Here is a 15,520-nt window from a genome sequence, read left to right as displayed (position 1 = left end):
AGGGTGTTGATGGAGCTGGCAGGGAGGGAACACACAGCAGGAGCAGGCAGAACAGATTCCCACCTGTCACTCCAGTAGATGAAATCCTCAAACACAGACACTGAGAACATGTCCATGTTGTTGCTAGACAAGACCACCTCGCGGTTCTCACCCGTCTCCAGGTCTATGCGCTCAATCTTGTCTGTCCGGGCATCACACCAGTACAGCTTCCCATCCTGTGGGCCACAGGTAGCCACTGCACCCTGGGGCCATGCTCCCCACCACCCAAGTACTCCAGGTGACAGCCAGTGTTTGGGCTGCCCGAGGCCATGAGTTTGCCATCCTCATTCTCACTTACTTCAAATCCTTCTGCCCAGGTGATGCCGCCCTCTAGGTGTCCCTCCCTTCCTCTGTTCTGAATGACTCCCATTGTCCCAGGGGAAAAGAAAATCTATTCCTCCAATCTTATCTTCAGGGCAGACTCAGAAGGACCCACCCATCCATTCCAGGGCTAAGTCTGCATCCAAACCTGATAGTCCACTGAGATGCCGTTGGGCCAGCTGATGCTCACGTTAACCAGCACTACCCGTTCCGTGCCATCTAGGCGTGACCGCTCGATGCGTGGGTACTGACCCCACTCAGTCCAGAACAAGTACCTGCAGGGTGCAGGTGGAATTTGGGATCAGGAAATAGGGCCTGACCTATCAGTCAGGGCTGTGGCCAAAGTGACAGGGTCAGACTAAGACGACTCTCACCCCTTCTCAGGGTGGACAGTGATGGCTCGGGGCTTGTCTAGACCCTGGGAGATGACCACGTAGCGGAAAGAACCATTGAGCCGCGCAACCTCAATGACGTCAAAGCCTTGGTCTGTCCAGTAGATGTTACCTGAGGAAGAAGTTGATGGAACTCAGAGAGGTGGGTGGGACACATGCTCCCCATCCCTCTCACAGCCCCTGGCCCCTCCCTGGCAGCTCCCCACTGGCTCCTGCTTGCCTGCCCCTCTCCTCTTTGGGATCCCATGTTGCCTTCAGTCCTCCCCTCTCCTGAGCCTCGCTGCTCACCTGCAATCCAGTCCACTGCAATGCCCTCCACACGGCCAATGCCGTTGGTCACCACGTCCTCGCGCCACGTCTGGTCCCGTTTGGCTCGGCTGATGGTGCTCAAGCCCATGTCCACCCAGTAAATGGTGTCATTTTCTGGAGGTGGAGGAGCCAAAATAGGGATGCTCAACAAGACAGGGACAAGTTGGGGGTCAGGAGAGGTGAGAGGCGGTAGAAGGCCAGGTGCTTGGAAGGGAAGATTGTGGGCAGGGGTGGGTCAGTTGTGGTGAGTGCTTGCCGTGGGCCAGCACAGCAGCCTCCCCGACCTCAGAGGATGTTACTCCCAAGGCCCTGGGTCATTTCCAGTACCGCATACCCCTACTCCTCAAGGCTAAGTGACTTACCAGCATGGAAGTCAATGCCAACAGCCAGCGAGGTCCCTGACACTGGGACAAGGGCATCTGACTTGTCAGTGGGATCCAGGGGGATTCCTCGGATTCCCTCATGCACAGAGTACAGGAGAAAGGAGCCCACACCTGAAACACAAGGATACTTTGGGCACATGACTGCCTATGCTTCCTTGCTTCTGTCCCTCTCAATCTGTTATTTTCTGCTGCCCTCTCGATGGCTTCCACCAGCCATCTCCTTACTTGCAAAACGCGCACACTGTGGGTGAGGCCTGGAACTCCGGCGAGGAGGAAGCTCACCTGGCTGACGGGGCAGTAGAGCAGCAGCTCTGGGGTGACCATCTGTAGGACCCCTAACTGCCACAAGAGGGCAGCAGAGTTACAGATTTTTCTCCGCATACATTGCATCTGCCATCTAAACCAACCTTGCACCTTCCAAGGCCCTTAGGGAGAATCTGATAGGATCAGAGCAGACAACCAGGACCACAAGACTCCAAAACCTAAATTTCCAGTTTGGCACTTAGCATAATCTTAATTTCCTCTTCATCCTCCCTTTATGACAAACCCTTTCCCAACATCTGAAACTCAACCTTCCCAGAACCTTTTTCCTGTTACCAGTTTTCCCACTTAAGAGGCATCTCAGCATCCTTCCCTGCCTTTATCCCTTTGACACAGTGTTTCCCCCTAATAAGCATCTCCCAAACAGGCCCTGGTTGCTCAGGATCTGTGAAAAGAAGCTGAATGCTTGTTCAGGAGGGTTTTGGAAACCCCAAGCCATGGCATTCCCTCTTGAAAAATTCTCAGCAGAGACAAGTGTAAGCAAGGCTCTGAGAGGTTATGCACTACAGAACGCTTTTCAACTTTGCTCAATCCAGCAAGTTTCTCTCTGTAACATCAACCCACATCAAAGAGGGAGATCCCCAGAGTGCACTTCGGGAAACACTATCCTGGGGCAATCTCGTAAATCAGTTAGCAAGTTCTTGTGAAATGTCTGTGGGACTCAGCCTTCCCTTCAACCCTTTCCCTCAGCCCAGCCCAGCCCAGCCCAGCCCAGCCCAGCCCAGCCCAGCCCAGCCCAGCCCAGCCTAGGCTTCCTGAGAATTCCTCCTCACAGTCTAACTGGTCTAACTGCCTGGTTCTTACCCCTCTTCTGTGGGCTTTCTGCCCCAGGTTAATCTCTCCAAAACGTCACTATCCAGGCCCTTCTGGATGAGCACCTGCAGGAGCCCTGCCCTATCTCATCACCTGAAAGCATGGCTGGAGGGTAGGAAGGACCAGGGTTGGGAATTAGGGTCCAGGTGGAGCGGAGAGGGTAGGCACCCACCCTCACAGGCCTGCTGGCCACTCCGGAGGCTGTAGCCAGCTGTGCACATGCAGGAGCGGGTAGTCTCGGACGTGGGCAGGCAGAGCTGGGAACAGTCACCATTGTTGATGCTGCAGGGGTTGGTACCTTCATGGTCTGGGGGAGGGCAGGAGGCACAGAGAGTTACATGGCCTTGGTGGGAACATCAGAGCCAGACTTGGGCAACTCAGGACAAGATGGTTGCCAACTTCAACCTGAACCTGGTACCATCACCACCCAACCCAACTCTCATATCTTCTGTCCTCCTAGACCCCAGACCTTGTGATCAGGCTGCTGTGAGCCTCAAGGGTACCCTTGTGGGGAGGAGGAAAATGAGTTTCTCTGGGGTGTGAGCAGAGCCCACCTACTTTCCCCCAGGTCACTCCCATGCCCACTGCCCTGGCAGGCGCCTGGCAGCAGCTCTGAAGCCCCTCTCTGATTCCCATGCCGTTGTCTCTGCACCCTGGACACCCTGCCCCTCACCCCACACCTACCCAGCTGGATGCTCTCGTCGTAGACTTTCATGTGCATCACCAGTGTGGTGCTGTTCCGAAGGACCACGGACCCAGAGCCATCTGCCTTGTTGCACGTACCCATCTTCTCTGATACCTGGTCTGCCCACCACAGCTTGTCCCCTGGGGTGGCAGGAGAGGATGAGACTCTTGGGAAGGCCCCACAACAAGCTCCGAAGGGTCTGTGGCTCGAGACAAGTTGCCGCCTCCTACATGGACTGGCCGTTCCAGCTTCCCTCCTGGCTCCCACATGGGACCTCACCCATGATGGCCAGGGCTGTGGCCTTGCCCAGCTGGTTCCGCATGGTGTCGATGATCTCCAGTCCACTCCCATCCAGGTTGCAGCGGTTAATGGTGTGGTTCCCAGAGCTGATCCAGTAGAGTTTGCTCTCAGGGAAGTCGATAGCCAGGCCTGCAAGAGGCAGGAACGTCACTGCAGGGAGCCTGGCTCCAGCTCAGGGAACTGAGGATATAGGAGGGGTGTGCAGCTGCGGGGGAGGGTGGCCAGCACAGGCCCAGAGCCAGGACAGCACTGAGGGGCTACTGAGGGTCCTGCAAGCATCCCCTAGTGGCAGAAGGCGGGAAGGGCTGAGGGGCAGGTAGCCACATACCCACAGGGCCCTTCTGCCCACTGAAGAGCAGAGTGCGATTGCTGCCATCCATGTTGGCCATGCTGATGTTGTCACCATCGGTCCAGTAGAGCTTCCTGCAGGAGAGTCCCCAGAGAGGAGGGTCACAATGCCCTTCTTCTAGCCCCGCACCGAAACCCACAGCCCTGAGCCCTGGACTGACCCACGCAGTGGGTGGACGACCAGACCGTGGGGCTGCTCCAGCCCCTGCACCACTGCATTCTTGAAGGAGCCATCGAGCCGGGCTACATTGATCTGCTTCTTGTTGGTGTCATAGCTTGTCCAGAACAGGTTTCGAGACACCCAGTCCACAGCCAGACCGTGGGCATTGGGCAAGTCTGGGGACACAAGCAGGGGGGTGGTGGTTGGGTGTTTGCAGGGCATGTGTTGGGGCTGTATAGGGTCGAGCCAGCATGGGGTCTGAGAATTGGATTAGGAAATTCAGGTTTGGGCAGTGTGAGGCAACAGGAGTTGGGCAGGGGCCACCAGGACCATGGGGACCCAGGAGTAGGGGCTATGGACAGGTCAGCAGCAAGGGTCACAAGAGGTGATGGGGGTCCAGGGCTGCCTCACAACCTGCAGAGACGACTGTCTCCACGCCTGTGCCATTGATGAAGGCCCGCTTGATGGCCTGCGTCCGCACATCAGACCAGTAAACACGCTGCTCACGGGCATCGTAATCCAGCACTGTGACATTGTCAATGTCAGGCACCGTGAAGGAGATGATGTAGTTGTAGTAGGGGGCATCCAGGTCCACACCCCGGATCTCCATCTGCCGCGCATATAGCAGGAACTTCTTAAACTCTGTGGGACAGGAGCTGGTCACTGAAGGCATTCCACTGAGCATGGCTACCCATTGGCTGCAAGCCCTGGCAGTGGGGAAGCAGTAGAGTATCTCCTTCTGGGTCCCTCCTGACAGGGACTCTACCTTCACTTAGCACCAAGGGATCCAGGGGCCTCCGACCTCCCCTTCGCCACAGTTTACCCCTTCTCTTAAGGGGGGGCCTCCCTACCGTAGCAGGTGGTGTTGTCCTTGTGCAGTTTCATGAGGTGGGGGCAGGCACAGGAGACGGTGCGGTTGTAGTTGATGAGGCACAGGTGCGAGCATGGGCCCCGGCCCCCGTTGGCCTCACATGGGTTGGGAGCTGAGCGGAGGGGGAAGAGAAGCGGCAAGCGCATCCTGTGACTTGTGGTCCCTCCTTGGCCTTTCTCACCTGGCCCATGCCCTTCTTGCTCCTCCTGCTGTTATACTTCCATGGTTGCTCAAAGCTGACTGCTCTGGTCTAGATGTCCCCCCAAAGCCTCATGCAGTCCTAGGGTGAGTTTTTAGAGTTTTTGATTGATCCATAGTCCAACATCAGGATTATGGGTGTGAGTGCTACACTTGGCCTGGGGTGGGTATCTTGTGTACAGTATAAGGGAGGGAGAGAGGATTGCTCCCTGCTCCTTCTTTTGTGCCCTTGTTGCTTTTGCTGTTTGCCACCACCATCAACTGTTGCCCTCTGCCATGAGCCACTCTGCCTTGGTACCAGCTGAGTACGGACTGAAACCTTCATAAACTCTGAGCTAAATAAATCTTGCCTTTCTTAATTTTGAGTGTCAGGTACTTTGTCTCAGCTACGAGAGAAATATAACCAAGAAATGGAGTCATTGCTGTGACTACACCTGCCCATGTGGTTCAAGAGCCTTTGGGAATGGCTTATGGGAAGAGATAGGAAAGGTTTGGAGATGTCACCTGAAAGAGTAGCGCTGGAACACCTTAGGCTGTTCTGTGTGTGAGATTCTGGTCAGAGCTCAGAAGACCAGAAGGCTGAAAGAAATTCTGCTGGTAAAGATCATATTCAGGAGGTTTCTGCTGAGAAGGGCTGCACTGGCTGTTGGACTCCAGGCGATGCATGTTATTACTTGGCAGAAAGATTGTCTGCATTTGAGTCCAGAGACTCTACCTGAGACTGAGATTAAGGGCAGCTGACTGTTAATCTGGCAAAAGACCCTGAAGGCAGTTGATGGTGGAGGCAGTGATATGACTATTGCTGAGGGCTTTTAGTCAGATTTATGTTGAGAATCAAGAGCAGAGAGGCCAGCAGGATGATTTAAAGTGTTGTGAGTATGGTCAGAAAGGAAGCTCCAGTAAAGCTGTGGATTGCAAAGACACAGCTGAGGAGATCTTGATGGCTGAGAAGGAACAGGAGAATACAAGAGGTGGCCTGAAGGCATCACAGGAAGCAGCAAGTCCCCACCCTTTGCAGCCTCAAAACTGCAAAGGTAAAGACTTTGCTTTGAAGAGAAAGCTGCAGAACACCATGTTCCAAAAATGGTGGCAATTGCACTGGGTTCCAGAATGGTGGTGGCATAGATTTATAGTTTATAATCAGGTTCAAGGTGTTCAACATTCCAGGCACTTCATCCCTACAGCCAAGAGAGAAAGAAGCTTGGCTATTACTTCAGGTGGTAGCAGACCTTGGCATCATCCATGTGCCACTGGTTTTAGGTGCATACAGAATGCAAGAGTTCTGGGGTTAAGAAGGCTTTCACCCAGATTTCAGAAGAAGGCCTGGGAGGCCAGGCAGCTTGCTCCTGAGAGGGCAGCATGTGAAGCTGTGAGTGTGAAGTGGAAGGTGCAGTGGAGGCCCCAGAAGTTTGGAAAAGCCAGGAACATTGATTGTATGAGGAAAAATGCAAGAAGGGAGCAAGGTGGACCCAAGAGAGAAGCCATGGGGGCTACAACCACCAGAAGTGCCATAGAGGTGGAGCCACACAGAGCTCACCATTTGCCACAGATTGCCACAGATGTCGAATGTGGAACTACAAGACTTAATGTTTGCCCTGCTGGATTTTGGACTTGCTTTGGTCCCAATGCTTTGTACCTCCGTTTGAACCTTTTGGAATGGTAATGTTTATCTTGTGTCATTTAATGTTGGGAGTGTTTAACTTTTCATTTGTACAGGGGCTCACAAGAAGTTTGTCTTAGATCTTGGAGACTCGGACTTTTCATCAGTGCTGTTAGGATTTTGGCAACTCTTAAAGATGGACCAAAACTCCTTTTGCATAAGGGATGTGCAGGAGTCTTTAGGGGGGTAGGGACAGAGTGTTATGGTTTGTGTCAAAGCCTCATGCAGTCACAGGGTAGGCTTCTAGAGTTTTTGACTGATCTATGGTCCAATGCTGGGATTATGGGTGTGAGTGCTACATTTGGCAGGTGATTTGTGTACAGTGTAAGGGAGGGCAAAGGGCCTGTTCTCTGCTGCTCCCTGCTTTGTGCTCTTGTTGCTTTCACTGTTTGCTGCCACCATAAACTGTTGCCCTTTGTCATGTGCACTCTGCCTTGGAGCCAGCCAAGTATGGACTCAAAACTCTACAATCTGTGATATAAATACATCTTTCCTTCCTGAATTTTGGGTGTTTGGCATCTTGTCTCAGCAATGAGAGAAAAGTAACTGAGACACTGACCCACCCTGTTGTCCCAACACAGCCCCCTCCCCTCCTGTTGGAGTGGCTGCTGGCTGCTTGCTGAGTGCCTTGGAGGCCCAGGCCCCTTACCCATGGGTTGCCGGGAAGGGTGGTACACTTGCAGGTCGAAGGGCTGGGTGTTGGTCCTCTGTACCACAGTGACATTGTGGCCAGTCCACTTGTTGGCCTTGGCCAGTGTATTTGTTCGCCAGTCTGTCCAGTACACCTCTCCCCCATACAGTGTCACTGCAAACGGGTGTGACAGGAACTCGTGTCCCCGAAGCACCTCCATGTGACCGGAGCCGTCGTAACGGGCTGAGTAAATGGCATCTGACCTGAGAGTGTGGTTGGGGCACAGTGAGGGTGCTGGTGGCTCAGGGTGCCCTCCTGGACTGCCCACCCTGTTGCACCCTGGTCACAGGCCTCCTGTCTGAGCATACCGGGCAATCCTGCTGCCCGAGCCCTGCTGGTAGCTAAGGAAGGCAGACAGAAGGACCCCGACACAGGAACCCAGCAAGCCTAGGTTCCTGCCCTCTGACTTTGGTCCCTACCTTAGAACTGCCACTGGCACAGGTTTTGGCTATGTGAGGAGAGGTGCCTTCTCTGGGCAGGCCAACAGGAAGTCTGTGGCAGCCATCACCCCCAGCAGAGGGCACAGATTTCAAGTAGAAGGGAGAGTAGAATTTGGATCCCCACAGGTGGCAGCTCTGCTCTTACCCTCAGCCCAATTTCTTCTCACCCCAGCCCTCCTCCTGTGGTCCTGGTCCTCTGCCACCTGGGTGTGGTTCTGCATCCTCTGAGCCTCACCACTATCACATCGCTACAGATGCCAGGCCCCTTCTCCCTGCCCAGGTGTGGTGGAGGACACTGACCTGGCATCAATCCAGAGAATGCGCTTTTCCAGGTAGTCCACAGTGAGCCCATTGGGCCAGCCCCCAGAGCCAGTTTCCCGGTGGACAGTGCGGCGCCCAGCCCCACTCATGGAGGCTGCTTCAATGCGGGGCAGGCTGGCATCCCAATCTGTCCAGAACAGGATTCTGGGGAGTGGGGGAGGGCTGTGTCAGGAGCGTATGGTAGCACACAGGTGAAGGACAGAGGGGCTGACAGCACTAAGGAGACAGGGTATGCCTGGCCAGGCTGAACAGGCCTTTAGAGAACCACAGGCCTAGAAGAGGGCTGGGTAGGGTTCTTACCCATCCCGGGGGTCCAGTGCAATTGCCCTTGGGTGCTCAATGTCACCGGCCAGCAGGGTGGTCCGGAGGGTTCCGTCCAGCTTGGCTACTTCAATCTGGTCCAGGTTACTCTCCACCCAGTAGATGTTGCCTGCAATCCAATCCACAGCCAGGCCCTCGGGTGTAGCCAGGCCATACTGAATCACCACCTCGAAGCTTGTCAGGGCTAGAGAAGGAGAGATGTGAGAAGTCAGCATCTCCTCAGATGGGTGAACAGTCAGCTCCTAGGTGCCTCTGCCAGTCACCCTCAACCCTGGCTTCTCCGCCCACACTGCTGAGGAGCCCACATGCAACCAGGAGCCTCCTGACACCCAGTTGTCCTCACCCTAGCCCCTTCTCCAGCCTGGAGTGGTGTAGCCACCTTCTGCATGCTGCTCTCTGACAGATTAATGGGAGGAGGTCAGAGCAGAGGGTGGGGCTTGGGAGCACAGACCTGGACTCAATATGAGGAGGACAAAGGTTTCTGGAAGACACCATTCTAATAAATATATATGTACCTCGTGATTTTAGAAGCTCTTTCCTGGTCTCTTTCCTGTGTTAGTATCATCACAGTTTACTTAATCATTCTCTTGCTGACACACATTTGAGATAGTTTTTTGTTTTGTTTTTGTTTTTTTGCAGAACCGGGGATTGAACTCAGGCCCTTGCGCTTGCCAGGTAAGCACTTATTCCACTGAGCCATCTCCCCGGCTTCTTCCCTTGACAAATCTTTGCTCAGATGTTACCTTATTAAGGACCTCTTTCTTTTTTGTGGCTGGCTCAGCCCACCCTGGGGGCAGGGCTGGTATGGCATGTGGTGCCAGGGATCGAACCACAGTCCCTGCAATTGCCTAAGCTTGCCTAAGCAGGCCTTTTGGACCTCTGAACTATCTCACCAGCCCCTTAAGGACCTCTTTGCACAATTTAAAAATGTGTTTTTTTCTTCAGTACTGGGGACTAAACCCAGCGACGACACACTGAGTTCTATTTGCAGCCCCTCCTTGTATTTTTTATTTTGTGACTGTGTCTCATTAAGTTGCTAAATTGCCCAGGTTGATCACAAGTCCGCATCTTGTACAGCAATTAACCACTAAGAAGAATATATGCAGTGTATTATTTGTTGAAACTGTACTTCCGATTTGATTTGAAACTGTCTCATTGCTGTTTATCAATAAAACTTTGAAAAAAAAAAATAAATTGCGCAGGTTGAGCTTGAACTTGCTCCTGCATCAGCCTCCCAGAATGCTACAGGAGTGCCCTGCCATCTCCGGCTTGCAGACAGCTTGTGTTGATCGCTGCTGTGACTCCCTCCCCTGGCCACATAGCATGGTGGACTCTCAGGCTGGGATGGTTCAGGCGGCCACAGACAGAAGGCTCAGGTATTCTACTCCACGCGGCTTTCTCCTTTCAACCCTGCAATTCTGGGACTTGGGAACCAAGTTCCAGGCTCTTCCAGAGAAAGGCTGATCATTTCGTTAATTATCAGCCTGGCAGTCCTGCTGACTAAAATTATGGGGTACCAGGCACTGAGACCCACAGCAAAATCTAACCCAATTACCAAAAGCGTGGGGGATGGAAAGCTAAGGCCTCTGCTCTGGGGCCACTTGGATCTAGGTCTGTGGCCCCAAGTGCCCAAACGCCCCATCTGTCTGCAGTGCTGGCATCCGTCCCTGGCAGCGCTACCAAGCAGTTCACCTCCGTTGTCCAGCAGCTTTCCGCGATAAATCTTGTCCTCCACCACGTCTGTCCAGTAGAGGGCGCTCTGGCTGAGATGAAAGTCCAGGGCGATGGTGTTGCGCAGGCCGGGCACCAGGACGCTGTAGTCCCCTTTCTGAAGGTCGATGCGGCGGATCTCATGACGGTTGGAGAAGATGATGAAAGGCTTAAAGGGGTCTGAAGGTGAACGGATGTGATGGGGTCAGCGAGGGGCTTGCTGCCTCTGCTGCCCGCTCTAGACACGTGTTTTTTGACCCTGGCATTGGGGCCCAGATAGAAAAACCAGCCTTTGGCATTTGGCCTCCCAAGCCCAGCCCACTGCGGGGGTGGGGGGGCCTCAGCCTGCCAGGCCGCCTCCCACCATGTTTTACCCAGGCTGCGGCAGCTCTCGCCGTCAGGCTCCAGGACCCAGCCCTCGTAGCAGGAGCACTTGACGCTGAACTTGTTCTGGTCACACTTCTGGCTGCATTTGAGGTGCTTGGCACAGTAGCTCTGGATCTGGCAGGTGTGGTTGTCGGGGCCCAGCTCCATGCCCAGAGGGCATGAGCATACAATCCCTTCCCCGGGTGCCACGGAGCAGTTGTGGCTGCAGCCCCCGTTATTCAGAGAGCACTGGTCTGGGGGAGGAGGCAGGCAGGGGACACAGGCCCTGGGTCAGAATCTGGGAGCAGGTAGGATCACAGCCCTGTTGCGCCCCAAGTCCTGTGTGGCCCAGATCAAGCCTGGCACCCTGCCATGGCCTTTTCTCCATTCCTGCCAAGTCTCTGCCTCAGGGATTCCCAGACTCCTCCAGGACCAGGGTTGGGACCTTGGCACCTGACATCTGATACCACCCCGCCTTCTCCCCGTATTCCTGATCTCTATTGGCCTGTCCCTTCTTGATCTACCACTAGGACCCCAGCCTTTTGTCTCTTGGGAGGGTCTTAAAGCTCAGACCCCTTTTTCTGATCTCTTCTGACTTGGAAGATTAGGGATGGGCTGCAGTAAGAGATGTCCACCTGGGGTCCTCTGACACAGCCTGGAACTTGCTGGCTGCATTGACAACCTATTATCGGGCTCTGGGCCAGTCCCAGCTAGCCTTATTTCTGACTCTTCTCCTTCCCAGGAGCTGGGAGCCTGCCTGGCTGGAGGCCGCTCTGATCCTCACCCCAAATCATACCACATGGCCTGCTTTGACCCCTGAGCTCCCCTGACCTCAGGAATACCTTTGCATCTTGAATGTGTACCCTCCTTCCCTGACCTCCCTCACTCCCTGGGATCTCTCTTCCCCCCACAACCTGTGCTGGGCATCATCATGAACCCCAGGGGCTTCATCCCTAAAACCTGCACCTCTTGCTCTGCAGCATGATTGTGGGGGATCTGCGCCTACTGGCAGGGGTGCACTACACTATCTGTACCCTGCTTTAGGAGCAGTGTGACCTTGGACACGATTATTTAAGCTCTCTTGCCTTTGTTTTATCATCTGTAAAGTGGAGCTGTAACAGCCCCTACTTTTCGGGGCTGGCTCATGGAAGTGCTGTGAATGTGAGATGCTTTAACACAGCTCTGGGTTTTGCCAGGTCCTAGTCCCAGACCTCTCTCCACAGATCTGCCCTGGCTGGTTCCTTCCCCATGCCCCTGACTCCAGGCCTAGGCCCAGGCCTCACCGCAGAGCTCGCCCTCGTCGGAGCCGTCTCCACAGTCATCGTTGCCATCACACAGTTTGTCAGGGGGCAGGCAGACCGAAGTGTTGTTGGCACAGGGGTGCGAGGGTGGCCTGCAGGCCAGGGACTCACAGTTCTCCTCATCTGAGTTATCTTCACAGTCACTGTCACCGTCACACACCCACGCTTTGCTGATGCACCGAGCTGAGAGATGGGTGCAGAATGAGGGGCCAGGCCTGGGGAGTGGGAGTCTCGATGCCCTTCTGCCCAGAGCCAGTGAGCTTCTCTAATGGGCTTAAGACTACAGTACCCTCTTCTGACTTGGGAGATTAGGAATGGACTGCAGTAAGAGATGTCCACCTGGGGTCCTCTGACACAGCCTGGAACTTGCTGGCTTCATTGACAACCTATTATCGGGCTCTGGGCCAGTCCCAGCTAGCCTTATTTCTGACTCTTCTCCTTCCCAGGAGCTGGGAGCCTGTCTGGCTGGAGGCCGCTCTGATCCTCACCCCAAATCAGGCTAGGAATTTTGTTTTTTTTGGTCAAGTTCTCATAGTCAACAAAATCGTAAGGCTCTGTGGGAAGTCCTGAGGATCAGTTCTAGCAACGGCTCCCAGGGTCCCTGTTGCGGGCCGTGAATGATGTACAGGATTTGTCTGTGCTGTTTTGAGTCACACTGTCCCCACCCTATGTGGTATGGTCCCCACCACGGCTTTGCTGTCGATGTGATCTCCTCCTGCCCACACGGTTGCATTTCGGGCTCCCTCTGACCCTCTTATTCACCTGAGTCCTTGCAGCCAAACTTGACATTTGGGTCACAGACGTGGGTGACTCCCTCACAGCTCTTCTCATCACTGGAGTCCATGCAGTCAGTGTCGCCATCACAGCGCCACCGCAGGGGGATGCACAGGCCATCCAGCCGGCACTGGAACTCGTCAGTGTGGCAGCCTCCAGGGGGCCTTGTGGCTGCAGGGGGACAGGGAAGGCCTCAGGAGGGGCACACAGGTGGGGGAAGCCCAGGCAGTCTGCAGAGATCCGCGGGAGTGCCACCTAGTGCCACACTCAGATGCTGCACCTCCAGGGGCCCAGCAACCATCTTATCTGATCTTCTGGTTGACACGTGGGCTCTCTATTGCACAAACGGTCTGCCAGGCCAGAGTTCAAGTACCTCCCACCTTAGCCTCTGCTTCCTTCGTCCATCCTACACAGATCTACTGAGTGGCAGCTGTGGACTAGGCACTGTCCCAGGTGCTGGCAGTGACTAAGACAAAGTCCTTGCCCCTGTAGGTTCCGGTTCTGGTAGGGAGAGAGATAATGAAGACACAGGACACAGGTGCAAAACGTAACTGCGGGTAACGTGAGGGCCATGGGGACAAAGGCTCAAGGGAGCTGCATGATACCTTAGCTAACAGAGTCACAGGAGGCTCTGAGCAGGGCCTGAATGAAGGGACAGTGAGGCACAAGGACACCCGGAAGGCGTTCCCAGCAGAGGGAATGACTAGGGCAAAAACTCTGAGGTAGCATCTGCTGGGTAAATTCAGAAAATTCCCAGGAGGCTGACAGCTGGAGGAGCGGGAGGGGGAGGACAGGTAGCAGGAACACAGGTCAGAGTGGGAAGGGGCTGGGACTTCTTCACCTGTGCGGGGAGCCTGCGCAGGCCAGGTCACAGTGTGAATACCACCCAAGGAGAAGCAGACGGCTGCGTGCCACACTGAGCCTCATGCACAGGCCGCCACTGTGCGCCCCGTTCCTCCACCCTCCTTGCCACAGCATGGCTGCCACTGTCCTCTTGTGCCTGGACCTTAGCAACAGCTCTAAGCTTCCTTCCTTTCCTCAGGGCCTCTTGGCAATCCAATCTGCTTCCAAGGCTTTTGTCCTAAATCATGTCTCTTCCCTTGCTGATGTCATCATCTTTCCCCTTCAGAAGTCTCCTTCCTCACTGCAAGACTGCGAGCCTTCTCAATCTGACTGGCCCACTTGGCCCCATCATTACCCTTGGAAAAGTGCTCAGCCTCCCCTTTCAATCTAAATAAAGGGCTCTGCAGGGCACCCTATGCCCTACCAGAAGCCCTTCCCTCTAGCTTCTTTACTGCAGTCTGATACCTCTTCGGGGCCCCGTGACACCCCACCTCCTCCTGAACAGTCCCAGGCCACCATGGCTTAGCACCACAGTTAACAGTCACTTCCAAAGCGGACACCCTGATCCCTTGGGCCAGGCCTCACATATCTTATCTCATTTCACAGAGGAGGCCCCGGCTCAGAGGAAGCTGCCTGTCCAGTCTGCCTGGCTTATGGAGAAGGGCCAGGAGTTCTCGCTACAAAGCCTACAGGGGCTTCTTCTTAGGATGTTAGGACAATAACAACTGTCCCTGTCACTTTGTCCTAGAGATGGCCCTGAAGACTCAGAGGCTCTGTTTCCCGACCACCTTGTGGTCCCAGGCCCCCAATCTTGGGCTGGTTTTATGGTAGATGCCCAGTGGCACTCAGTACTGTCCCTACCTGTGGGAGAATCTGCCTTAACTTCAGAAAGCCAAGGTGACAGGTTGATGGCCCAAGGCCAGATGCAGCCTATAGAAAGATTTTAGCCTACAGTATTTAAAAAAATTTTAAAAGCAGACTGTCAATGGCTATAGGTTGAATTGTTTTCTAAAAAGATGCTGAAGTCCTAACCCATGATACCTGGGAATGTAGCCTTATTTGGAAATAGTGTCTTTGCAGACAGTCAATTTAAAATGAGGTCATTAGGGTGGGGCCTAATTAAGTTGACTGGTATCCTTACATAAAGAGAAAATCTTGGACCCATGTGAAAGCAAGGTAGGGATGGGCCCAAGTGTCTACAGGTCCAGGAAGCTCAAAGGTCACTAGCAAACCAGCAGAAAGAAACAACGGGACTGGCCTGAGCAACGGCCCTGGCAGTCTCAGAAGGAGCAGCCCTGCTGGCCTACGAAGCATTTACATTTCATATAAAAATCTGCATTTCTTACTTTTCTTGAAGCCAGGGCAACCTTGGGTCTGCAGTCCTCTGGGGTAACAATGAGAGATAAGAAACAAACATACCCAGTGGGGGGCCTGTGAGTGCCAGGAAATGTGGCCCTGGTGTGCCCCAGAGGCCCAAGACTTCTGGGAGCCAGCCCCTCCCCTTTGGTTCCCTGTGCTCACACATCCTTACCCATTAGCCTCCTTTTTTCAAGCTACTATTTACCAAAACCACCCTGTGCAGAGAGTGCTTTTCATGAGTGAGCTCATTAAACCCCCATATCAGCACTGCGATGACAGTGCTATTATTACCTCACTTTGCAGAGGAAATTCAGAGGCCCAGGGAGATTAAGTTGCTTGCCCAAGGCCACTCAGATAACATGTTGCAGAGCTGGAGCTCCGGGCCACCCAGCTGCAAAGCCCCTGCTTTTAGCAGCTTCGGCCAGCTCCCTCTCCCACAGGGCTGGAACCTTCTGAAGGACAAGAGCTGGGCCTCGGCTATCTCAGCGTCTATCTCAGCGTCCCAGATGGGGACCAACACACAGTGGCAGGCGCAGGGCTGGATGGGCAGAGTGGGGAACCCAGTGGGCACGATCTCATCCCACCCCAAGGGCC

The 15,520-nt window shown here is 54.3% G+C and overlaps 1 protein-coding gene across 1 annotated transcript in view; it reads right to left on the bottom strand.

The window, feature by feature from the left end:
• The window catches only part of Lrp1 (LDL receptor related protein 1), an 84,007-nt gene that overhangs the window by 29,454 nt on the left and 39,033 nt on the right, over positions 1–15,520 (bottom strand). Inside the window, exons 21-39 of the mRNA XM_004646990.2 lie at positions 12,713–12,895; positions 11,933–12,133; positions 10,658–10,903; positions 10,266–10,463; positions 8,553–8,757; positions 8,232–8,396; positions 7,450–7,694; positions 4,923–5,054; positions 4,486–4,713; positions 4,073–4,247; positions 3,892–3,986; positions 3,543–3,692; positions 3,263–3,403; positions 2,751–2,885; positions 1,424–1,555; positions 1,041–1,175; positions 735–864; positions 509–635; positions 64–215 (exon numbers count right to left, since the gene is read on the bottom strand). Coding sequence (XP_004647047.1) covers positions 64–215; positions 509–635; positions 735–864; positions 1,041–1,175; positions 1,424–1,555; positions 2,751–2,885; positions 3,263–3,403; positions 3,543–3,692; positions 3,892–3,986; positions 4,073–4,247; positions 4,486–4,713; positions 4,923–5,054; positions 7,450–7,694; positions 8,232–8,396; positions 8,553–8,757; positions 10,266–10,463; positions 10,658–10,903; positions 11,933–12,133; positions 12,713–12,895 — 3,175 coding nt within the window. The remainder of the gene's footprint in view (positions 1–63; positions 216–508; positions 636–734; positions 865–1,040; positions 1,176–1,423; positions 1,556–2,750; positions 2,886–3,262; positions 3,404–3,542; positions 3,693–3,891; positions 3,987–4,072; positions 4,248–4,485; positions 4,714–4,922; positions 5,055–7,449; positions 7,695–8,231; positions 8,397–8,552; positions 8,758–10,265; positions 10,464–10,657; positions 10,904–11,932; positions 12,134–12,712; positions 12,896–15,520) is intronic.

The sequence above is a fragment of the Octodon degus genome, unplaced genomic scaffold (genome assembly GCF_000260255.1).
Source record: "Octodon degus isolate 3935 unplaced genomic scaffold, OctDeg1.0 scaffold00286, whole genome shotgun sequence".
In the NCBI taxonomy this organism is placed as follows: domain Eukaryota; kingdom Metazoa; phylum Chordata; class Mammalia; order Rodentia; family Octodontidae; genus Octodon; species Octodon degus.
The sequence above is the reverse complement of the archived record's forward strand: the minus strand, read 5'-3'. Positions and strand labels throughout refer to the sequence as shown.